Source organism: Amblyraja radiata, chromosome 9 (assembly GCF_010909765.2).
Source record: "Amblyraja radiata isolate CabotCenter1 chromosome 9, sAmbRad1.1.pri, whole genome shotgun sequence".
Classification (NCBI taxonomy): domain Eukaryota; kingdom Metazoa; phylum Chordata; class Chondrichthyes; order Rajiformes; family Rajidae; genus Amblyraja; species Amblyraja radiata.
This window is the reverse complement of record NC_045964.1, coordinates 37,966,794-37,992,549: the sequence shown is the minus strand read 5'-3', so window position 1 is coordinate 37,992,549 and position 25,756 is coordinate 37,966,794. Positions and strand designations below refer to the sequence as shown.

At 42.4% G+C, this 25,756-nt stretch overlaps 1 protein-coding gene across 9 annotated transcripts in view; it reads right to left on the bottom strand.

The window, feature by feature from the left end:
* ralgapa1 (Ral GTPase activating protein catalytic subunit alpha 1) overlaps nt 1-25,756 on the bottom strand; it is a 155,117-nt gene that overhangs the window by 102,459 nt on the left and 26,902 nt on the right. For 8 of the 9 annotated variants that reach the window (XR_004413089.1, XM_033027146.1, XM_033027140.1 and 5 more), the window contains exons 5-13: nt 24,793-24,836; nt 24,218-24,395; nt 19,396-19,511; nt 17,264-17,402; nt 13,492-13,700; nt 13,149-13,385; nt 10,464-10,667; nt 4,149-4,295; nt 3,835-3,983 (exon numbers count right to left, since the gene is read on the bottom strand). Coding sequence is in view for 8 of the 9 variants with exons in the window: in XM_033027146.1 (XP_032883037.1) it covers nt 3,835-3,983; nt 4,149-4,295; nt 10,464-10,667; nt 13,149-13,385; nt 13,492-13,700; nt 17,264-17,402; nt 19,396-19,511; nt 24,218-24,395; nt 24,793-24,836 (1,423 nt within the window). In the remaining variant the exon portion in view is untranslated. The remainder of the gene's footprint in view (nt 1-3,834; nt 3,984-4,148; nt 4,296-10,463; nt 10,668-13,148; nt 13,386-13,491; nt 13,701-17,263; nt 17,403-19,395; nt 19,512-24,217; nt 24,396-24,792; nt 24,837-25,756) is intronic. The other variant, XM_033027141.1, reaches the window with a different exon arrangement.

The window sequence follows — 25,756 nt, the reverse complement described above, 5'->3', positions numbered from 1 at the left end:
TTTGGCTTCACACCAACGTTGAGATGAGGCACTTTTGAATAAAAGTATTTAAAAAAACTGGATGCTTTCATGTTTTGGCACCATATTGTTTATATTAATCCTCGACACACCAGCTTTGCAATTTAAATTTAGATTTATTATTGTCACGTGTACTGAGGTACAGTTATAAGCTTTGCGTGATGTCCAATCGTTAGATAATATGAATTGGAAAGTACACTAGGTTGACTCCCATTGCTATCTAGAATCTACTACAAACCCACTGACTCCCATGGCTATCTGGACTACACTTCTTCCCACCGTGCTTCCTGTAAGGACTCTATCCCCTACTCCCAATTCCTCCGTCTACGCCGCATCTGCACCCAGGATGAGGTGTTCCAAACCAGGGCATCGGAGATGTCCTCATTCTTTAGGGAACGGGGGTTCCCCTCTTCGACTATAGATGAGGCTCTCACCAGGGTCTCTTCTATATCCCGTAGCTCTGCTTTCACTCCCCATCCCCCCCACTCCTAACAAGGGCAGAGTCCCCCTTGTCCTCACCTTCCACCCTACCAGCCGTCACATACAACAGATAATCCTCCGACATTTTCATCACCTCCGTCAATTCGTCCCATCATACCCAAACCACCCCCTCCCTGGTACTTTCCCTTGCAACCGCAGAAAATGCTATACTTGTCGCTTTACCTCCCCCTTTGACTCTATCCAAGCAGTCTTTCCAGGTGCGGCAGAGATTCACCTGCACCTCCTCCAACCTCATCTATTGCATCCGCTGGTCTAGGTGTCAGCTGCTCTACATCGGTGAGACCAAGCGTAGGCTTAGCGATCGCTTCGTCCAACATCTCCGCTCAGTTCGCAATAACCAACCTGATCTCCCAGTGGCTCAGCACTTCAACACCCCCTCCCATTCCGAATCCGACCTTTCTGTCCTAGGCCTCCTCCATGACCAGAGTGAGTCCCACTGCAAATTGGAGGAGCAGCACCTCATTTCGCTTGGGTAGTTTACACCCCAGCGGTATGAACATTGACCTCCAATTTCAGGTAGTCCTTGCTTTCTCCCACTTTCACCTCCCCTTCCCAGCTCTCCCACAGCCCACTGTCTCCGCCTCTTCATTTCTTCTTGGCCCCCCCCCCCCACCCTCACATCAGTCTGAAGAAGGGTCTTGACCCGAAGCGTCACCTATTCCTTCGCTCCATAGATGCTGCCTCACCCGCTGAGTTTCTCCAGCATTTTTGTCTACCTAGGTTGTGGTAGGGTATGCCAGGATCATTTTATTTATTCTGAAGGGATTTTTTTGATCATTTCACTGACAAAGGACTTTCAAACAATTTAATTGAGAAGGAAATTTAATTTTGTTTTGATGCCGTGCTGATTTGCAGATGGTTTCAATAATTGTTCATTGATTTGGTGACATCTGTCAGGATTACCATAGAGAATGAAGGTGCACATGGCACAATCAGTCAACATCTGTCCTTTTTCACAATGTCCACCCAGAAGCAAGCACCATCACTCCAATATTAATTATTTCAAATACAGATCTGACAGTCACAACATAATGCTTTTTATCCACATAACATAGAACAGTACATCCCAGTACATAGCCCCTTCAGACCACAATTTTTGCACTGAAAATAATGCCTAGTTAAATTGATCTCATCTGCCTGTGATTGATCCATATCCCTTCTATTCCCTGCACTTCCACGTGCCCATCTAAAAGCCTTTTAAACACCACTATTTTATCTGCCTCCACCAATGACAATGGCTCCACTACTCCTCCATTCCATGACTGACTAACATTTCCAAAAAATGGAAAGCAGACAATATCTGATTTGAACTTTAGCAGCAAGTACTTTCAGAAATGGCATTTCAGGCCAAAATCATGAGCGAATATTTTAGAAATGGCATTTTAGCCAGATTAATTAAAGCTGGGGTGTAAACTACCCAAAGATTTCATAAACATCTGAGAATGTACTGCCTGAAGTGTCAAACCACAAAACGAACATCCAAACATTAGTCAGAGCAAATTTTGGAGCTATAATTGGATTTTTAGTTTTTGGATTTCCGTTTCACACTCCACACCAAAATACAATTTGGGAAGAAAGATGTGGTGAAAGTTTCTTGGAGTGAGCTCCAAATTCATATTAATCTCTGGATGGAAAATAAAATCACCCAACCCATTCTTCTCTCCTGGATTTGGATTCCATAGCAAATTGAAATAGATTCTTCTGATATATACCTCAATGAAGAGTCCCCCAGCTAAATCTGCTCCAAAGAAAATAAATCCAGCTAATCCAATATTGCTTCACAGCTAAAATATTCTCATTACAAAGAATTGTTGCATTATCTGCATTCAAGTCTCCATAATCCAGTTGCATAGATAGCATAAATAAACTCAACTTCATGGCTACTTAAATTAAGACACTTCATTTAAGAATCCTACCACAGCAACGATGATCTACTTTGTTTTTGGTTGCGCTATGTACTTTGGTTTTGCATCATTTTGGTCTAGTTACCTAGTTACTGATTATTAATTTATTGCATTATTGATTATTATATATTTATTTGTGTTATTGTATTAATGTGCAACAAGTAAGAATTGCCGTAAGACAATTAAACATTCTTGACTCCCTTAAGAAGTTCATGAATGTAGTTTGTGGTTGTGCATAATTTGAAAATTAAGAATACACCAAAACTCTATTCCAGTGCTATTGAATGGCATACATAAATTGGTACTGTAGTTCTGGATGGAAAAAAGGTACATATAGTTTGCCTTGTATCATCTTAGAATCACATTGTATATTAATGACTTGGTTGATGGAATTGATGTGGCCAGGTTTGCGGATGATACAATGACAGATGGAGGGATAGATAGTGTAGAAGAAGCAGGGAGTCTGCAGAAGGACTTGGACAGGTTGCGAGAGTGGGCAAAGAAGTTGCAAATGGAATACAGTGTAGCAAACTGTGTGGTCATGCACTTTGGTAGTAGGAATAAAGGCGTAAACTATTTTCGAGATGGGAAGAGGATTCAGAAATCGGAGGTGCAAAGGGTCTTAGGAGTGCTGGTGCAGGATTCCGAAAAGGTTAATTTGTTGGTTGAATCGGTAGTAAGGAAGGCAACTGCAATGTTAGCATTCATTTTGAGAGGACTAGAATATAAAAGTAGGGATGTAATGCTGAGGTTTTATAAGGCGCTGGTCAGACTGTATTTGGAATATTGGGAGCAGTTTTGGGACCCATATCTGAGTCCCAAATGTGGTGTTGGAGGGGGTCCAGAGGAGGTCCATGAAAATGATCTTGTGGATGATTGGGTTAATATATGTTAAGCATTTAGCAGCTCAGGGCCTCTACTTACTGGAGTTTAGAAAGATGAGGGGGATCTCATTGAAACTTACTGAATAGTGAATGGCCTGGATAGAGTGGATGTGGAGAAGATATTTCCGCTAGTGGGAGAGTCTAGGACCAGAGGGCACAGAATAAAGTGACGTACTATCAAAATGGTGGTGAAGAGAAATTTCTTTAGCCAGAGGCTGGTGAATTTGTGGAATTCATTGCCACAGGCCGGAGGCCAAGTCATTGGGTATTTTTAAAGCGGAGTTTCACAGGTACTTGATTAGTAAAGGCGTCAAAGGTTGCAAAGAGAAGGCAGGAAAATGGGGTTGAGAGGGAAAAATAGATCATCCATGGTTGAATGGCGGAGTAGACTCAATGGGCCGAATGGCCTAATTCTGCTCCAATGACTATATTTAACAATGTAATTTACCAAAATAAAGCTTTTATAAAAATACAATAAATAGTCCTTTTTGCTGGGTTGCAATGAATAAATAAACCTTTGATCTTACCAGGTTTTTTTGTTCATTATGGTATGGACAACCATGTATCTGTAAATGTTGAGAACACGTTTACACATATCTACATGTTCATCCAAAAGGGCCCCAATTTCATTGGCAGGTTCTAGTAGCAAAATATTTGCAGAGTTGGTTATAAAAACCTGTAATGAAATGGAAAATAATGTAAAATAAAACATAGATAACATAAGATATAGGATATAACAGAAAATAATCCAAGATTAAAAACAGAGGCACCAAACTAATGCGAGTGAAAAATCAAACTCAGAAATAGAATTCTTAGTGCAATGGATGTTAACAACACAAACCTGCAATGATGCTTGAACTCCTGCATACACATTTCTCTTTTCTTCTTCCAATTCAAGTGTTTTATTAATTGCATTCAGGTAGGATGAATTCCTTGTCCAGCTGGGATTCCTAACATGGCCTAGTACAGGTACTTTGGTTATTTTATCCTAAGAGACAAAAAAAAGTGAAACAAGTCCAATTTGATGATTTGAAAACAATTTGTGGTATTAATATTGATTGCCATAAGCTGGTCAGTTCTATTCCAATGGTCTTGCCCTCTCTGAGTCTACTCTCCTGATCCAATTTGTCTCAGTAAAGCCACAACACCAGCTCAAAATACTGTAGTCCCTTCATCAAAAATTTAGGAAATTTGTCAGCAAATTGAAGAACGTCAATTAGGGGCCGTAATTGTATTAATAGGATTACAGAATACAAATAAACCAATATTGTTTACATGCAAAGGCTCTGTGTTAACTGTTATGTTAAACACTGTCCTGAGCATTCTATCACTCCAGATTTTTTTTTAAATATTGCGATAAGAACATGAAAGCTCTTAGAACAACAATCACCAATCCATTTTAGTTCAAATGTGTTTCTGGCATTTTGAAGATGAACATTCTCTTACATTATTCAAGTTGAAGATAAGTAGCAAGAATATTATGTACAATCTCAGTCAGGTCAGCAACATTCATAGAAGGAAAAATATTGGGATCCAATTCCATAACTCCCTGAATGTGGCAACACAAGTCGATAACGTGGTAAAGAAGACATATGGTATTGGTCGGGGCATCGAGTATAAGAGTCAGAAGGTCACGAGGCAATTTGTAGATTGGTTAGGCTGCGTTTGGAGCATTACGTGCAATTCTGATTACCCCTTTACAGGAAGGATGTGGAGGCTTTGTAAAAGGGTGTAGAGGGGGTTTACCTGCCTGCTGCCTGTTTTGGGGGTATAAGCTACATGGAGAGGTTGATCAGACTTCTCTGATTTCTCTGCAAATTTTCTCTGAAAAGCCGGAGGTTGAGGGGAACCCCAATAGAAGTATATAAAATTATGATATGCATATATATCGTAGACAGTCAGTACCTTTTTCCCTGGATGGAAAAATCATATATATTGGAGGGCATAGCTTTAAGGTGAGAGGGGCAAAGATTAAAGGAGATGCATGGGGCAAATTAAAAAAAAAAAATTTGTCGAGGATGATGAATGCCTGGAACACACTGCCAGAGGTGGGGAACAAGCTGCCAGAGGTAGTGGTGTTGGTAGGTACAATAGTGGCATTGGTGGCTGCTTACTGCAGGGAAACAGGTTTTTTATCCCCAATTCTGTTTAATTCGAAGACAGCTTATTTTGTGCTTGAAATCTTTTTTTTGCTGAACATGTCCGCTCAGTCTGCCTAAACCTACATGACCTCCCGGTTGCTAAACACTTTAACTCCCCCTCTCATTTCCATACTGACCTTTCCATCCTGGGCCTCCTCCACTGTCAGACTGAGGTCCAATGCAAATTGGAGAACAGCACCTCGGGCAGCTTACAACCCAGCGGTATGAATATTGACTTCTCTAACTTCAAGGAACCCTTGCTTTCCCTCTCTCTCCATCCCTCCCCATCCTAGTTCTCTAACCAGTCTGACTGTCCTCCTGATTAAATGTTATCTTTGTATGCTTCGTTGTCACCTTCCCCTAGCGAACAATGGTTTATTCTACATTTTCCTTGATGTTCGTCTCCTTTGATGTCGTGTTCACACCTTGCCCAGCCATATCTCTGTGTCTCCCTCTCCCCTGACTCAGTTTGAAGAAGGATCTCAACCCGAAATGTCACCCATTCCTTCTATTCAGAGATGCTGCCTGTCCCGCTGAGTTACTCCAGCATTTTATGTCTGTCTGAAGAGATACTACTATCTTTTTGAAATTGTGCAATTTGAAATTTCACTGATTTTGAAAGTTAGTTCAGAGGTAGCTCTGCTATTTGCATTTTCAAAACAAAGGCATACAACGCAAGCAATGTATTAGGGAAATCTATTTGAATTATGCGGGCTAAGATTATTATAATGTAATTTCAATCATAATCTTGAGAACCACATAAGTTACAAGCAGAAAAAAAAGCTGTCTTCGAATTAAACAGAATTGGGGATAAAGATCCCGTTTCCCTGCAGTAAGCAGTCATCATTGTCTTATTGGAACTGACAGTGCTGTGAGAGGACCGTCTGGGGAAGGCCCACGAGAGGAAGAAGACAAAGTACGAAGAGCTAGTCATAGACTGCCCATTGAGGTTGGCTGCAGAGGTTTTGCAGGGCATTCACCCTACAAAGCCTTGAGTGTACTGGGCATCAACGGAATGGGGAGAAGAGCCATCAAGAACACCAGAGGCAGCGGAGAAAGCCTCGAGATGGCTCTGGATCAGGAGACGAAGTCCATGGGGAAGAGCGAATGCCACCTGAACACAAGTCGTGGTCTGATCAACCGCGGCTGGGTCACCTGGGTGAGGGTGTCTGATGTTGAAAGACCCAAAACACCCAGTGACCCCAGGATACATCATTGATGATGTGTTCAGGAGCATCAATAGATGTATTTTTATCAATAAGAACACAGCTGTTTACTTAACAGCAGGTGACCATTGAAACAGACAGCAGTTGCTTCCATCAAACAATACTTGTGCAACAATTCTCTGTTACGTAATGTAACATACAAGCATATTTTTAGCTTGCAGTAACAAAAATAAATTATTGCTACTGAAAAGACCTTTATTCCTGAAAAATCCTACAGGAACTTCTTTCCCCAACTGACATTGTCTTTATATTGCACTTTCAAAAGCACAAGGTTTCTTAGAAATGGAACCATCGCGTTATCGCAGAAGTGCCTATATCACTTAAATAGAAAGCGGGCAAAAATCAAAATGAATCAGTCAAGTGCAAAAAAGCACATCACTATCCATATTATGGTATTTTGCAAAAATCTATAAAAGTTATCCCCAGTCACCTGGTTAATAATTATCTCTTGATCTACAGCAATAAAAACAAACATCTCTTCTTTGCAGTAGCTTACTGGGTGTAAATTGGTCAATGCAATTCCCTCATTGTAATGTTGGTACAATTCTTCAAGATTCAAGAGAGTCTATTGTCATGTGTCCCAGATAGGACAATGAAATTCTTGCTTTGCTTCAGCACAACAGAATATCTATCTATATTACTAAAAGTCTGTTCTTGACCGGTTTTGGCCTTCTGTGCTGCGATTTCCGAGAGAACGCCGCCACCTACGGCCGTCATTTTTGGCCACCTTGCTCAGAGTCCCCCTCCGCCGTATGTGTGCCGAGGATTTTTCCCGTCGATGAAAAATGACAGAGATATTAATGTTTTTACCAAATTCCCCATTCTCTCTGCTGCTCCTGCTGGTGGGAGGGGGAGGGACTATAAAACCAGGAAGTGGTGTGCCCCAATCAGTCTCTACAAGATGGAGGTCTGAGCTCTGAATGACTGAACAAATGTCTACACAGCTGTGAGTAAGTACCCTTAATTTGGTTTGAAAATGAAAATATGGTTATGGTTAGTTTGAAGGAAAAAAGTACTGCCTGCAAATGGTTGTTTGGGGGGGTTGAAGTAAAAAGGCACACTCTCTCTCTCTCTCTCTCTGCCCTCCTCTCTCTCCCCACCTCTCTCTCTCTCCCTCCCATCCCCCCCGTTTCTCCCTCCCATCCCCCTCCTCCTCTCTTCCCCCCCCCCTCCTCTCTTCCCCCCCTCTCCTCCTCTCCCCCCCCTCTCCTCTCTTCCCCCCCCTCTCCTCTCTTCCCCCCCCTCTCCTCTCTTCCCCCCCCCTCTCCTCTCTTCCCCCCCCTCTCCTCTCTTCCCCCCCTCTCCTCTCTCCCCCCCTCTCCTCTCTCCCCCCTCCTCTCTTCCCCCCCTCTCCTCTCTTCCCCCCCCTCTCCTCTCTTCCCCCCCCTCTCCTCTCCCCCCCCCTCTCCTCTCCTCTCTCCCCCCCCTCTCCTCTCCTCTCCCCCCCTCTCCTCTCCTCTCTCCCCCCCTCTCCTCTCCTCTCTCCCCCCCCCTCTCCTCTCTTCCCCCCCCTCTCCTCTCTTCCCCCCCCTCTCCTCTCTTCCCCCCCTCTCCTCTCTTCCCCCCCCTCTCCTCTCTTCCCCCCCCCTCTCCTCTCTTCCCCCCCCTCTCCTCTCTTCCCCCCCTCTCTCCTCTCTTCTCCCCCCCCTCCTCTCTTCCCCCCCCTCTCCTATCTTCCCCCCACTACTCTCTTCCCCACCCCTCTCCTCTCTCCCCCCCCTCTCATCTCTTCCCCCCCTCTCCTCTCTTCCCCCCTCTCTCCTCCCTCCCCTCTCCTCCCCCACCCTCCCTTAAACCCCTTCCCCTCCACACCCCCTACCCTCTTCACTCCCTCCTCCTCCCTGCTCCCACCTCACCCCCCTCTCAGCACCCCCTCTCTCCCCCCCCTCACTCTCACCCTCTCTCTCTCCTCCCCTCTCTCTCTGTCTCTGCCCCTTCTCTCTCTGCCCTCACTCTCAACCCCCGCCCCCCCTCTCTAGATGTGACTGCAAGTTGGGGACGATGCAACCGGTCAGCATGCTCTCTACTGTGCACCTGTAGAAGTTAGTAAGGAGAGTCCTCCTTGACATACCCACTCTCCGTAATCTTCTCAGGAAGTAGAGGCGCTGATGTGCTTTCTTTATAATTGCATCAGTGTTCTCAGACCAGGAGAGATCTTCAGAGACGTGCACGCCCAGGAATTTCAAGCTCTTGACCCTTTCAACCATCGACCTGATATAAACGGGACTGTGGGTCCCCATCCTACCTCTTCCAAAGTCCACAGTCAGTTCCTTGGTTTTGCTGGTGTTGAGGGCCAGGTTATTGTGCTGGCACCATTTGGTCAGTCGGTCAATCTCTCTTCTATACTCTGACTCGTCCCCATCAGTGATATGTCCCACAACAGTGGTGTCGTCAGCAAACTTGATGATGGAGTTTGCACTATGACCAGCTACGCAGTCATGAGTATAGAGCGAGTACAGCAGGGGTCTGAGCACGCAGCCTTGAGGTGCTCCCATGCTGATTGTTATCGAGGCTGACACCTTTCCACCAATTCGAACAGTCTGTGGTCTGTGAATGAGGAAGTCGAGGATCCAATTGCAGAGGGATGCGCAGAGACCCAGTTCTGCGAGTTTGGTAACCAGCTTGGAGGGGATGATTGTATTAAATGCGGAGCTGTAATCAATGAATAACAGCCTGACATAAGAGATTTTGCTGTCCAAGTGGTCCAGAGCAGAGTGGAGAGCCAGCGAGATCGCATCCACCATTGATCTGTTGTGGCGGTAGGCGAACTGCAGTGGGTCCAGGTTTTTGTCGAGGTAGGAGTTGATTTGCGCCATGATCAACCTCTCAAAGCACTTCATCACCACCGACGTTAGTGCCACTGGTCGATAGTCATTGAGGCACGTCACCTTGCTCTTCTTGGGCACCGGTATGATTGATGCCCTTTTAAACAGGTGGGAAATGAGAGGTTGAAAATGTCTGTAAAAACTCCAGCTAGTTGGTCCGCACTGGTTTTTAGAACACGACCGGGTATACTATCAGGTCTAGGCGCTTTTCGAGGGTTCACCCCTCTGAAGGATTTTCTGACGTTGGCCTCTGTGACTGACTGAAATACCATCACAGCGAATGGGGGCTCGAGAAGGCACATCAGTGTTCTCCCTATCAAAGCGTGTGTAACGCATTGAGCTCGTCAGGGAGTGATGCTACGCCGACATTCGAGCTACCTCCTGATTTCGCCTTGTAGGAGGCGATTGGCTGTAACATTCTCACACTGAGACCACAAAAGGAACTACAGGTAGTTCTGCTATAACGCGCGTATCCATATTGTGAATTGGGTATAATGCAATTGATGAATCAGGGAACATTTGAGGGAAAAATTTTCTATGTAGCCGTCCCTCAGTAATTAGACATCACAGTCCATAGTCGGTTTTATTTTTGAAAAGCAGCTTTTTTCTGCTTATACATTTTCTGATATTAAAAAGTTCACATTAATTTTGAAAATCCAGCAGAGGACAAAAGGCTTTGGTATTGTTTAAAATTCTCCAGCTCTAACCAGTTTTCCCATTGACATAACTCATTTTCTAACATCATTTTCTAGAAAAAGAGCTTCATAGAAACACAACTATCGGGAACTCAAAGCAAATATACACAACTCTTTCAAAATGCAGGAAGGCAGATTTTTAATAAAAAGTATCGGGTAAAATTAATAGACATTGAAGTGAAAGAGAATTTATATATTACCATTTAAATTACACTATAACATTCCAGTCAAAATCAACCTGAATATGATTTTATGTAAATAAGCAGTACCTCTTCCTGCTCCTTTTTTTCCGGTGGGTAAGAGCTTCTATGTTCTTCAGAATTAACTAAGTTTATGACACTTGTTGAAGGGGAATAACTCAAGTCTTCAGCCTCTTTCATAAATACAGGCTTTTCCTCTTGCTGAATCCATTCCTGATAAACTTTAACAACTCTTCTCATGGCTGCAGCTTCACAGATAGGCAGCAGAAAAGCCTAAGCGTGTGATAAAATTGAAAAAGTCAATTGTTCTACTGCTCAGGAGGAAATAGAAAGTAAATAGCTTTGCAGTCTGTTTTCAAAAGTCTAGCGTGTTGTTACACATGCTCAATCAATCAGGTTTCAAACGGCATTTATCACCTTCTACTGTTTAAACCTGTTAGCGCCAGTTATGAGCAAATTTTTAAAAATTAATTTCTCTGCATTTCAAATAGAAACTGTAGCTGCACCAAAAATTGAATACCTTCATTCTCATCATATTCATTCATATCCTTATAACTATAAAACTCTGATCTTGTGTGTGTGTGTGTGTGTGTGTGTGTGTGTGTGTGTGTGTGTGTATTTATTTGTTTGTATGTTGTCACATCTTCTCAAAAAAACGACGCGCTAGCGGAAACATTTTTACATATTCGGGTAGAGATTTACCGCCTGGAGACCGAAATCGCCTTCTCTGAAAATTTGTGCTATATTTCTTGAGTTATTAATGAAAATGTTCACAAATCAGATAAAACTTTGAAATCAAAAAGCCTGTTTTTCGCTGATGATGTCACAATGGATCTGCCTGCCTGCCATCTGCTCGCGCTGCGAGTGACGTCACCCCCCACCCCTCCTCCCCCCGTTATTCAAAAGTCGGCCCGTCGACTGAAAACCAAAGATCATAGCTGAAGATTGCGCTGCAAGTGAAGAACGAGCAAGTTGGGCCCTGTACTAGAGCTCTCGGGTCCGTCTCTGGTCGGGTCAGTCTCGGGTCGGGTCCCTCTTCCCCCCTCCCTCCTCTTCCCCCCTCCCTCCTCTTCCCCCCTCCCTCCTCTTCCCCCCTCCCTCCTCTTCCCCCCTCCCTCCTCTTCCCCCCTCCCTCCTCTTCCCCCCTCCCTCCTCTTCCCCCCCTCCTCCTCTTCCCCCCTCCTCCTCTTCCCCCTCCTCCTCCTCTTCCCCCCTCCTCTTCCCCCCCCTCCTCCTCTTCCTCCCCCCCTCCTCCTCTTCCCCCCCTCCTCCTCCTCTCCCCCCCCTCCTCCTCTTCCCCCCCTCCTCCTCCTCTTCCCCCCCTCCTCCTCTTCCCCCCCCTCCTCCTCTTCCCCCCCTCCTCCTCTTCCCCCCCTCCTCCTCTTCCCCCCTCCTCCTCTGCCCCCCTCCTCCTCTTCCCCCCCTCTCCATCCTCCTCTTCTTCCCCCCCTCCTCCTCTCCCCTACCTACCCCCAACATTGGGTGAGAGTTGGGAGTGAGAAATTGCGAGAGACCAAGCCCGAGGGAGCATAGCGACGGGGGGGGGGGGGGGGGGGGGGGGGGTGTAGGTGGGAGGAGGGTGTCCCCCTCCCATTGGTACGGAACTTTTGCATTTTTCAGCTTGAAATTGTGCAATATGGTGCATACTGAAGAGAGTCTTTTATCTTACACTTGAATGCAATATATATGCTTTAAATTGGATTGAAGCGTTTTTGAAAGGGGGAAGGCTGAAAGGGGGATCGCTGATCACTGGCCTTGGGGGTACCCGGTGAGGGAGTGGAGCACCCGAGTGGGGAGAGGGTGTGGAAGAAGGGTGTCCCCCTCCCAGGGTAGGAACTTTTTGAAACTGTGTGTGTGTGTGGGGGTGGGGGTGGTTAGTGTGTGTGTGACGCTGCAGGCCCCCCCCCCCCCCACGCAACCGCGTGTTGAGGGGACGGGACCCAACGGGTCCCACTTGGTCTAGTTAAACTTAAATCTGAGAAAGTTAAGTTTTGCAATTCATAAATGAAATAAGAATTAGTCTTAGGTACACAAAATTGCTGGGGAAACTCAGCGGGTGCAGCAGCATCTATGGAGCGAAGGAAATAGGCGACGTTTCGGGCCGAAACCCTTCTTCAGACTCTTTTTTTTTCTTTTTTTTTTTCAGTGCGTTCAGCGGGGGAAAGATTAGAGTGAGACAGGGGAGTGGAGAAGTTGAGGCGGTTGACGTCGCGGCGGAAGTTCTGGATAAAGAGTTCCAGAGCCGGGACTTTATGAGGGGGGTTCCACGAGGAGGGGGTGCGTTGGAGACGGGAAAAGGGGTCATCATTGGGGGGCGAGGACTCCTTCCCATGGAAGTGCGCTGTGTGTGTATGTGGGGGGGGGGGGGGGGGTAAGAATTAGTCTTGGCATCTTGTTCGGCACAGATATTGTAGGCTGATGTACCCATTTATGCCAGTCTGAAGAAGGGTCTCGATCTGAAATGTGAGCCATTCCATCTATCCAGATGCTGCCTGTCCCGCTGAGTTACTCCAGCATTTTGTGTCTATCTATGCTCTGTACTGTTTTATGCTCTATATGTCCATTACAAGTTTTTGTTTTGATACTATTGCTGAGTTCACATTAAAAAGGATCTGTCAACGTACACGGGAGATACTTCTGCATCTGAGAAACTTGCCAGAATTAGATATTTTTTATTTCACTAAGCTTTTTAAAGAAAATGAATAGAAGTACGAGCCAAAATTTACCAAACCATGCAAATATATTGGAAATTACCTGTCGAAAAACTTCGATAATAAAATTCACATTCTCCCGCGAGGAATAAAAAACTTTCCGCACTATTTCCATATCTGTTAGATGCTCTTCATCAACACTACATAGACTAGATGAACTGGGTTCACGCTCAGTTAAGGTACTGGTGTTTGAATGGGACTGTTCCAATTCTGTGCTGCCATCTCCAGAGTCTGCACGACAAGAGCCCTCCTCCCGAGCAACCAAACCAGCAGCTGCTCTCTAGAGAATAAAATAATTTCATTTAATAAAATTCCACTAATCATTAACAAGAATCAAAATAATATTTACTAATTCAAAGCAATTAGTTAACATTTTGTTTACAGACCTGAATGTTCTTTGGTACATTTTCACCTTCAATTCCAGGAATCTGAAGGCCTGGATTAGCTTTTGGTTCAAACCAGAAAGAGACCAACCATCGGATGACAGAAACACGAGCTGACAAAAATGCATCTTTTGTACAATATGTTACTTCATTAGTTTCTGGGTCTTTCTTTGTTATCACATAATATGGCTTGGATCGTAATTGTGGAACATCTGAAAAAACGTAATTATAACAAAATATTAGTTCAGTGCTAGACAGAATAGAAAAATGAACCCCAAATGAAACTTTGCCACTACATTTCTTCTTCCCTGAATATTGCAAAATAATGCATTCATTTCTTTAAGCATGTTCCAGTCCTCCAATTGATCTACCCAGTGCAGCTTCGCAGTAAAGTACCAGATTTCCATTATCGTGCATGTTAAAAGTAGTTCCTAAATTTTCCTCACCATATTGAAGTAATACTAAACATTCTATAGGTGAATAACATCTTGAAGTTTCAGACAGCTTTAAGATGATTAAGGAATTTGCCTACAAAAAATAAACCAGTATTTTAAGTGTGAATGTCAGTTTTGAAAGACAAGTCCTATTGTTACCCACAAGTGGAAAAAAATGCCCAGGATTTCAGGCAGCTTATTCACGTTAATTATCTTCCTTTTCACCTTTGACTTGTTCTCTAACATTTATTCTCTCACTTCAGTCTTTCACTTCAGATTTAAGATTTTCTCAGTATTTGTTAAAAAAAAATTGCCACGAGGCTTGATATATTGCCATCTTTTCATTTCATTCTGCTTAAAGATAGCAGAGTCAGGGGATATGGGGAGAAGGCTGGAACGGGGTACTGATTGGGGATAATCAGCCATGATCACATTGAACTGTCTTGATCACATCAAACGAAGGGCCGAATGGCCTACTCCTGCACCTATTGTCTATTAATCCCCCCCTCATCAGCTTCACATTTTGTTCCGATTATTTTTTTTCCATTCATGGTAAATTCCTCTCATTCTAATACAAACTGAATTTTAAAAATACCCTACAAATTTTGCATATTTGATTTATATTCACTTATCAGATTGACACTGACATAGAAAATATTGAATCCCTGAAATGGACAACTTGGACCTTCCAGTATTTTGCCTTAAGCAAGTCATGCTGGCATATGCCATAATATTTTTGACAGGGAAACATGATTTGATACAATTGTACATATGCTGCTGTCTTTATACTTGATTTGAGCAGTAGCAATATAATGACTAAAAGTAGGAATCTTGCAGAAAAGCTTATTCCAGTTATAGTCATAACATTTAAAATAGAAGTGAATCGGCTGTTACTTAATTTCACTGCCATCTTTCCTTCTCCCTACAAATTTGCTGATATAAAATGCAATATTCAATTTACTTTTTAATTTAATTACTTCAATGCCCCTTCCAAAGTTATCTTAGATTTAAAATTGCCTGCGTCAACACCTAACACAAAATATAAAAGATAAATACTACAGTGCCAATGTAAACCCATGCTAAATAAATAATACTGTAATTAGGCTCCGATGGGGAGAAACGTGTCAGTACATGTACCACATCACTGAAAGTTCATGGCACACCTTTGTTCCCGTACATGTGGTTTATTTCGAAAAAACAATTAAAGAAAGGTTTATATTAGAAGACATACAAATTCATTAGATATCACCTACTTGTTTTCAACAAATACCACGCAAGAGCCAAAATAATCTACTTTACAGTGGACAATGCAAGTGACCCTATTTAGATAGTACAGGTGCACAACCTTTTATCCGAAGATCCAAATAACGAAAACCTCCGAATAGCGGCCATTTTTTCGGTCCTTGAAGAAAGGTCCTTGAAAACGTTCACCGAGGGCGGCCCGCAGAGGTGACAGCGGAACCTCCGGTCGGTCCTCGAAGAAAGGGGAACTAAATCCCCATTCATAAAAGAGAAGGTGAGGGTATATTGTGCGGGAGGGTTAATAATTGACAATATGCTGCTGCCTGCCCGCTGAGTTAAAAAGTTCCCACGGTAGACTCACGAAACACAGTGTTTCGTGAGTCTTGCGTGGGAACTTTTTAACTCAGCGGGCAGGCAGCAGCAGATTGTCGCTCGCTTCAGTTTCACCCCACCTACACCCCTCTGCTTCCCGGCCATGTGTGTGACCCCTTCCCTCCCCTCTCCAGCTCCCCGCCCATTGCACCGGCGCGGGGGCTTTGCACTGTCTTCACGTCGGTGATTGCAGCAGGACAGTGCCAGTCACCGGAGACATCAGGACCAACGGGACACCGACCCCCAGGCCCACTGCAAGCACTGAGATCCCAGAGACCCACAGCCAACAGCAGCCCAGCCCAGCCCCGCTCCAACTACAGAGGGACCTGGGTTGCGGATGACGGGGCGCAGCTCGGGGCGTCGTAGGGGCCCATCGGGGAGCGGGTTCCTGTTGGTCCTGACGTCTCCGGCCACCTTCCATCCTCCGGGAGCTGTACCGCCCTTGCAGGAGAGTGGGGTTGTTTGCAGTTGCAGAGGGAGGGGGCAAGGGCGGTACAGTTCCCAGTCTCAGCTCCAGTCCAGGGGGGTGGCCGGAGACGTCAGGACCAACGGGACACCGACCCCCAGGCCCACTGCGAGCACGGAGATCCCAGAGACCCACAGCCAGCAGCAACTCCAGCCCAGCCCCGCTCCAACTCCAGAGGAACACGTAGGGGCAGAAGCTGATGGTGTGCAAGGTACGTCTTGTTCTTGGGGTGGCGGATGAGGGGGCGCAGCTCGGGCTGTGGGCAAACTGCCACTTGTCGCCGTAGCGGCCCATTGGGGAGCGGATTCCTCTGGAGTTGGAGGGGGGGGGGGGTTATTGTGCTGTTTGATCGCCCCCTGCTATCCCAGGGACAGGGAGACACAGCGGCTTTTTAGACTGGTGGGCAATCACTTCCAAAGTTCTGCCCACACAGTCAGTACACCTCTCCTACACTGCATTTCATACAAACATTTATTCTGCAAGAAAAAACTACATTGAAGACTCAAACTCGCGACCGAGTTTACTGCCGCGATCAAGGCGCAAACTCGCGACCTTGCGGATATGAGCCGAGCACTCTACCACTGAGCCAGCCATTAAAATCTACGCTAAAAAATTTCCATTCCGAAGACCGACAAATTCTGAATTACGAAAAGTGTCTGGTCCCAAGGCTTTCGGATAAAAGGTTGTGCACCTGTACTTAGAAATCAACAATACAATGGGCAGAGTGGCAAATTTCTGCATTGCAGGATTCAAATTATCCTTAAAGTTTAAAAAAAGAGGATGCCAGGGTCCTAGAATTCAGTTAAGGTTTTTAAGCAAACTTTAATTCAAATAAATTCATAACTCTATTAAAGGTAATGGCATCCCAATTTATAGATAAACTACTTTCCATCAGTTAAAGCAAGTTGTGAATTATAATCTTTACTGGCCTTTAAAAGGAACAAGCTAAAAGAGAAAATGGTTATAACTCCTGGTTCATATATAAAGGCAAAATCAATCTCAGCAGTAACTCTCATTAAGCAAATGTTTTCTATTTAATGGAAGTAAACCATATCCATGTGCTATGCATAATCTTAAAGTAACAATATCATACAAGATAGAAGAAAACTAAATCTGACAAAACTAAAGACAAAATATAATTAATATTGCTTGAAAATATTCACTGTTAAATATCACAATCTAGGGCAGTAATCATCACACAAGCCTAGTTCATGCAGATATAGTCTGACAAATAAACGAGAGAAAAAAACTTTTTTTTTACCAAGAATTGGATTAAATAAACTGGTCTCTCTTGAAAAATTTGGAAAAATGTGAGGCAGATAGTACTTCATGAAATTTGCAAATAAGAATGCAAACCCTTTCTCCTGATTTCCTTTGTCTTTCCATTCTAATCCCTTTGCCTGTAAAGAAATACACAAGATACACCATTTCTTTAATTTTGTTGATATTCATTAATGTAAAGCACACAGAAGATAAAAAGCAGGAGAACCTTAAAACTACATCAATGCTATCAAACAAATACGATTTTCATCACAGACCTGACTAGAAATTCCGTAAGAGATGGGCAGCACATATGATTAAGTAAATATAATGGCTCGAGATGCACATTGATTTCAGCACATTTCATCCTAAATTTGTCAACCAACAGCAACATTTCAGAAGTTGCATATATGTAGCCTTTGTTTAGTTTTTTTTTTTTTTTAAAAGCCTGGAGCATGGCAATTCCTCTAGACTTAATATTTCACCGTTGAGAGTATCTGCTATTTGTTGTTGAGAAAACTCTTAAAATAATTTATATGTGTTATAATATCACAATCTAGATGGAAGGACACTAGGCACATAAAAGCCTTTGGACTGGATTCTGGGTTCACAACAACACTGCTAACCTGAAAGAAAGCAGCCCACAATGATCTAATAATTTCTTCCAAATGCTAGATGGTGACAAGCATGGTTCTATGGAATTCACAGGTTATCTCGCAATTGTAATGCCAAACCGTTTCAACTGCCAAATCGGGAAAGGGAAGAAAAATTAAAATTTGCTAAAGGGATTTTATGGAAAGTATGAACAATGGCACATATAAACAGGACAGAAACTAATATGATTTATAATATATGAAATTTATAATTTGAAATATTTATTTAAAAGAGTTGCAAATCATAAACATGATTTTGTTAAAGATTGGAATTTTCCCAGCAGTATTTACTATTATCATTTAGACATCATGCAAGCACATGATGAAGAATATTTTATACCAAGCTTATTTTAAGGATTTATCAGTGTAGTGGAAAGGCAGAATACCGAAGCGGACAGAGGATAACAGCAACTTAATGTTTTTGCATTCAAATATGCATGTATGGTGATTCTAAAGTTGTTGACAGTTTTATTTGTAGTGAGGGCGAATACTATTAGTTTTGTTGTAAATACATAACTAATTTTATTTTTGAATATTTGTAAATAAATATTTTAATAATATTTTTTAGTTATGCTAATACAGTAAACCTTGTTTTAATGGTCCCTCTATAATCGATTTTGGTTATAGCGGACCGACCTGCCGACACCACCCTGGCCTGCACCGCCACCCCTACCCACGTTGAGTCGCAGGGTACACGAGCGTGCCCTTCCTCACCCACCGCATGGTCCAATTGATGCGGCGGTTGTTGCGGCCTAGGTTCTAGCTCCTGGGGACAGCGCTTTATTCAGGCTGCTGCCACTTACAGGATACGCTCGGTCAGTGTGAGGCTCCCTCCCCTCTCACCAGCTGCCGTTTCTTTGTGTTGGCCTGTCACATTTAAAAACCACCACATCTGCACTGCTTCATGCTAGATTCCACATATTTGGGATATGTAAATATACTGAAATAAAAACTTTTCAAGAATTGGGGGAGAGGGTTAGAACACTTGCCATAAGTTGCAAAACTTGAACAAGTTTTGTAAATTTTGCACTTGGATAACTGATAGTATCCAAAGTAGATGCACCAGGTCCAAATATTTCTTCTCTTGACGCTTCTACTTTTGGAAGTGAAGAATGCTGTGGTGGATGTTTGTGTTAAATTTTATTGTGTATTGTGTGTTCTTTTTGATTGTACCACTGCTGGCAAGTTCATTTCACTGCATTTTATTGTGTATGTGATGAATAAAAACTGATTGATTGAATGATTGAAATAAAAATATAGCTAGAAATCATAATGCACACACCGTTCCTTCACTAACCTTGCTACAAAAATCTACGAAAGAATAAAGAGGAAAACTTTAAAGAGGAAAACCAAAAATGAAAACAAATGCAGGTAATATTGATAATTGACAAAAGGAAATCCAGGAGTTAGTGTAGTAGTAGAAACAATATGCATTTGGCTCCTAACAGGGTTAGTCAGGTTAGTACAATAAAGTGTCTACCTGGATTACCATATATTTTAGCAGAGCGTCGAGAAAGTAGCTTGTGAGATCATCTTGTCCTTTATCTCCTGATTGTGGGGGTACAAGAGGAGTGATTTCTTCTGGTGTGACTTGTGCTGTCAGGCAAATATAAAAGTACAACACTAAGTTCAAGTTCAAGTGAGTTTATTGTCATGCTTTGTAATAATGTGCCACAAATGTTTCTATAGTATATTTAAATGTCAAGAATAACAACATTTTAGAACCAGTAAATCTAACCTCAAAACATGCTTAATGTCAGTGTTTTTATTGACCATCATTACTTACTAACCACAATAAGTACACCACACTAATTACTGGATAATTATTTGGTTACATACCACATTCAATAAATAAGTAGTTTGTGGTATGTATAAATTTTCCTCTACAATCTTGATGGGGCATTTGGCTTTGGTTCAGAGTGCTCATGAAACAGCTTTTTTTTAAATCCGGTGCAGTTGCATTATGATCAACAATGTACATTAACAATGTAATGTATTCAAAGATCTTTCATGAGACTATTTAAGAAAGTGACAGTAAATGATTATATAGAGATTAAAAAATATATATTTTTACCAATTTTAGGGCATAACTTGAAGGGGACACGGGGGGGGGATGAACCATAAGGTTTAGGAAGCTGATAGGCAGAAAACATTTTCTTTTAAAAGGTAATTGCTATATTGAAATGTAGATTCAGTTGACAAGACCAAAATAAAATTATTAAATTTATGTGCTACTGGATCTTACAATATCCTGTATCACTTTGCTGATGATTGAGACTAGATTGTGGTGCAATTAGCCGAATTGGATTTGTCCCTTTTTTTTGCACATCTTGGGAATTTTCCACAAAGCCTGGTTGATGCAACTATACTGAAATGCACAGCAAATAGCTGTTCTGGAATGCTAGTCGACAGCACTAGAGCCAAGATGTTTAAGGTCTCATATATTAGGCTGCATCCTGTGCTCTTGGATGTTTCGTTAAATCACAAGAGGCATACAGCACGGAAATAGCCCCTTCGGCCCACCTTGTCTATGACGATTAAGTTGCACCATCTACGCTCGTCTCATCTGCCCGCGTTTGGCTCATATCCCTCTAAACCTTTCCTATCCATGTACCTGTCCAAATGTCTTTTAAATGTTGTTATCGTTTCTGCTTCAACTACCTCCTCCGGCAGCTCATTCCATACACCCACCACCCACTAATCATGCCTTGTACGTTCTCATCCAAATCACCACAAACAGCAATGGGCCAAGCAACATTCCTTGATACACACCACCAGTCACAGACCTCCAGTCTGAAAAACAACCTTCCACCTCACCACTGCTTCCTTCCATGAAGCCAATTTTCTATCCAATTGTCTAGCTCTCCCTGGATCCCATGCAAACTAACCTCCCAGAGCAGCCTAACATGCGGAACCTTGTCAAATCAAATTAATATAGACAACATCTACAGCTCTGCTTTAGCTATATCTTCAAAAAACTTGGATTCGTGAAACACTACCGCCCGTACAAAACTATGCTGACTATCCCTAATCGGCCCTTGCCTATCTCAACGCATGGATATCTTATCCCCAAGAAGCCAACCAGTGGCTGAAGATTGACTTTTGTAATACTGGACCATGGAGACCATGGAAGGAAGTGGAGTTGCAACATCTATTCAAAACCTCTAATGTTGGCAAATTTATCACTGCAGTCATTATGTTGCCCATTACTCTTCACTTGTCTTACCTTCGCATCTAAACTTTGATCATGTCAATATGGATGCATTTCACCTATCCCCCTCACAAATCAATACAGCAGGCTGTAAATAGCTGATGCCCAAGCAGTGATTCTTAATATATTCCTACTCCATTTTCTAAACATAAACCAAGCTATGTTACTACCTCAACCCCAATTTCAAAAGGCTTATTTTTATGTAATATTATGTGTTGCCTTAAACCTTTTGAATATCCAAACATACAACGTCTAATGGGTTTCACCTATCATTCGTATAATTACAAGCTCAAAAATACAACTGCTCTTTCATAGATCGTTGTCAAATCCCAGATAAATATTTATTAAATGCCCATTTACTGTGTCTCTAAAATAATAGATTCTAGCAGTCAGACTGGCTGACCTTTAGTTTTTGGTTTTCTCTGTCCCTTCTTTCCAATGGTCAACTGCTCTAAATTCCAACCAGATCTGGAAGATCAAAATCAATGCACCCATTGCACCTATAGCCACATCCATAAAGACCAGTTCAGGAAAGATATTGTTGAGCTTGAAAGAGTTCAGAGAAGATTTACGAGGATGTTGCCAGGACTCGAGAGTCTGAGCTCTAGGGAGAGGTTGAGTAGGCTGGGTCTATATTCCTTGGAGTGCAGAAGGATGAGGGGTGATCTTAGGTGTATAAATCATGAGAGGAATAAATCGAGTAGATGTACAGAATCTCTTGCCCAGAGTGGGGGGAATCGAGGACCAGAGGACATAGGTTCAAGGAGAAGGGTAAAAGATTTAATAGGAATCTGAGGGGTAACTTTTTCACACAAAGTGTGGTGGTGTATGGAACAAGCTTGCCAGAGGAGGTGGTTGAGGCTGGGACTATCCCAACATTTAAGAAACAGTTAAGACAGGTACATGGATAGGACACGTTTGGAGGGATATGGACCAAATGCAGGCAGATGGGACTAATGTAGCTGGGATATGTTGGCCGGTGTGGGCAAGTTGGGCCTGTTTCCACACTGTATCACTCTATGACTGTATTTAATTATGTTTTTAAAACCAACTTTATGTTTCTTGTTCATTTCTTCGTTCTACCAAATTTCTCATTCAAAATTTATAAGCATCTTAATTAACTTACCACTTATTTAAAACTAGATTACCTACATTGTTTAAGTTATACATTGACCGTTGAATATAATTCATAATCATCTTGCCATTCAGAAAACATGTTTCCATTTTACTGGGAACAGTTAAAGTAGACCAATTTAGTCCAGCCATTGGTAAATCAAATAGGTTTGACCAAATTGTTATATTCAAAGACAATGTGGAACTCTTTAAGGCCAATAAATTAGCATTTAAGCAGGAGCGACATGAGAATAAGTGGAATGAAATGAGTAACAGGTTGGAGAAGGACAGGAGGAGACACAAGTGAACAAGGTCTGGGTGGAACAATTTCCACACTACAGTTTCTGCACTTGTGTGTAAATATCTGTGGATTTATTTTTCTAAAAGGGTACCAGGCGTAGACTATTTTCTAAATGGGGAGAAAATCCAGAAATCGGAGGTGCAAAGGGAATTGGGAATGCTGGTGCAGGATTCCCAAAAAGTTAACCTGCAAGTCAAATCGGTAGTAAAGAAGGCAAACGCAATGCTAGCATTTATTTCAAGAGGGCTAGAATACAAAAACATGTTGAGGCTCTACGAGGCGTTGGTCAAGCCGCATTTGGAGTATTGTAAGCAATTTTCACAAGTTAACGGAGCAGAATTAGGCCATTCGGCCATCGAGTCTATTCCACCATGGCTGATCTCTGCCTCCTCCTCCCATTTTCCTGCATTCTCCCCATAACCCTTGACACCTATGCCTTTAATTATTCTGTAAGCTTCAATGAGGTTCCCCCTCAATCTTCTAAACTCCAGCGAGTAGAGGTCCAGTTCTGTCAAACGCTCATCATATGCTAATCCACTAATTCCTAGAATCATTCTTGTAAACGTCTTCTGGACCCTCTCCAAAGCTAGCACATCCTTCCTCAGATATGGGGTCCAAATTTGCTCACAGTACTCCAAATATGGCCTGACCAGCGCCTTATAAAGCCTCAGCACCATTTTGTGCACCATATCGGAGGAAGGATGTGCTGGCCCTGGAGAGGGTCCAGAGGTTTACCAATAACAATCCCAGTAATGAGTGGGTTAACATATGATGAGCGTTTGACGGCACTGGGCCTGCACGCGCTGGCGTTTAGAAGAATGAGGAGGGACCTCATTGAAACGTACCAAATAGTGAAAGGCTTCGATAAAGTGGATGTGGAGAAGATGTTTCCACTTGTGGGAGAGTCTTGGACCAGAGGTCATAGCCTCAGAACTAAAGGACATTCGTTTAGGAAGGAGGTGCTTTCTTTAGTCAGAATCTGTGGTGAATCTGTGGTATTCTTTGCCACAGAAGGCTGTGGAGGCGGTCAATGGATATTTTTACAACCGAGATAGATTTTTGATTAGTACAGGTGTCAGGGGTTATGGGGAGAAGGCAGGAGAATGGGGTTAGGAGGGAGAGATATATCAGCCATGTTTGAATGGTGGAGTAGAATTGATGGGCCAAAAGGCTTAATTCTTCTCCTATCACATGACCTTATGAAGAACCAGAAAATGCCAGAATCACTCAGTCAATTAAGCAGAAACAAAGTTTACATTTCAGGTAAATGATCCTTCATCAGAACTGAAAAAGTGTGAAAACAAGTGTGTTTTAAGTCACAGAAGGATGTCTGTGTTTGGCTGCAGATCTAAATTGTCAATGTAACCCTTACTTTAAATATAGGCAATGGGAAACGGAAAAAGAAAGAATAATTTGAAATATCCCAAAAAAATCTTGTCTTTCAATGTGCAATTTTCTGTGATTTTTCTGCATCACCAATTGGAGCCCAACTTAACACTGGAAAATGAGGCCAAGTGTGAATCCATAAGCCTTTTACTTCATAGTCAGATCCGTTTGGAAAATTACTCTAGCTTTAAATTCATAACTGCAGTACTTATCTTTGTAATTGTTCTTTATAATAGCTCAATTTAGAAAAGACGAAAGACCCCAACAGGCACCAACGTACTACATTCTTACTTTCTTGAAGATGAAGTGGAGAGTTAATGAGATTGTCTAGCGTTCGAGGCCCATGCTCAGATTGCAGAGCTGGAAAGCCAGGAATAAGACAGGCATAAATCAGTAGCTGTTCTTCAGTGCAATTGTGTTGGAGTGCTTGCATCCACAACAAAAAGAGGCGTACACCTTCCCTTCGAATCTGAAATGGATAGAAAGAACATAATCTATAACCCATAAAATTCTGATCATAATGAAATGTTTAAAGAAATCTAAACCAAATGTTGCTCGTGGGACTTGAATTGTCTTAATTTATAATAAACATTAAGAGGACTTATGTTCTTGAGAAGTGCCATGATTTTACAACATAGTAAAATGTAAGTTTCAAAAAAATCTGTATTCCACGAAAACAGCAATCCAATCTCTGAAGACAGAAATAGCTTCAGAATAACAATCTTTATGGCAAAATGGTCATTATTTTCATCCCCCATAACTAAAATCAAAAGGACAAACATGGGATAAATATACATGTGCCAACCACATTGGGTTTTAGGCCATTTCCAATCACATCTTAAAAAAACAACAAAAACATGCAAAACCTTCAGGGAGTTCCCAACATGAAGGAGTTTCTTTAAAATCAAGCCTGCAAAACAAAAGAATAGCAACATTTGCAACAAAGAAAAGAAAATACACTCCAAACACAGCACAGTTTAAGGGCAAATTGTCCAAGCTCTCGGTCAGACTTGATAAATGCTTGTAATCAAGTCTTTGGCTTTACTCTTTTAGTCTTGGTGACCTTTGTACCCTGTGACATTATTTTTATTGTCAAAAGGAAAAGGAAAGATCACCACATACAAAAAACTGAGTCTTAAAATTCCTGCTTTCTATTGAGTAGATGATTAATTTAAATATCACTTTTTGAATTGCTCCAGTTACTTTATCGTAATACAGCTGCTTTAAGCATTTGATCCAAAGATGTCTGAAAAATGAAAATCTACAAATATAGTAAATGAACAAAATAGATTTACAGCAAGAAATGTTCCTTCATCAATCGCTACAAAAACTCAAATACACATATTAACAACTCCATACATTTGATCTGATTAGTAATCAACAGTATTAGCAAATTACCTAAAAAATAATCTTAGCCAGAAATTTTCATTGTGACGAAATGAAGGAATGCAATTTGCGCTTACAGTATTGACATTATTTAGGGATATGTACGAATTATGGGCCTGTCCCACTTAGGCGATTTTTCAGGCAACTGCCGGCGACTGTCAAGTTGCTGGTTTTCGCCAGAAAAATCGGCGACTGTCAGAGTGGAACACACACACACACACACATCGCTTCCTTCACCAGCCCGTTATGCAGGCGGGGACAGGGCAAGCGGGGGGAGTGCTGTCTGAGTGAAATTCACACAGTTCAAAGTCAATGTGATACAGACACACACCGCGATGAACAGGAAGGTTTGCGCTGTAATTAAGACGGTGGAAGCAAAGCGTATGGGAAGGATCACGCAAGTCCTTTAGATGCGGGGGGGGGGGGGGAAGAAGGAATGGAGAC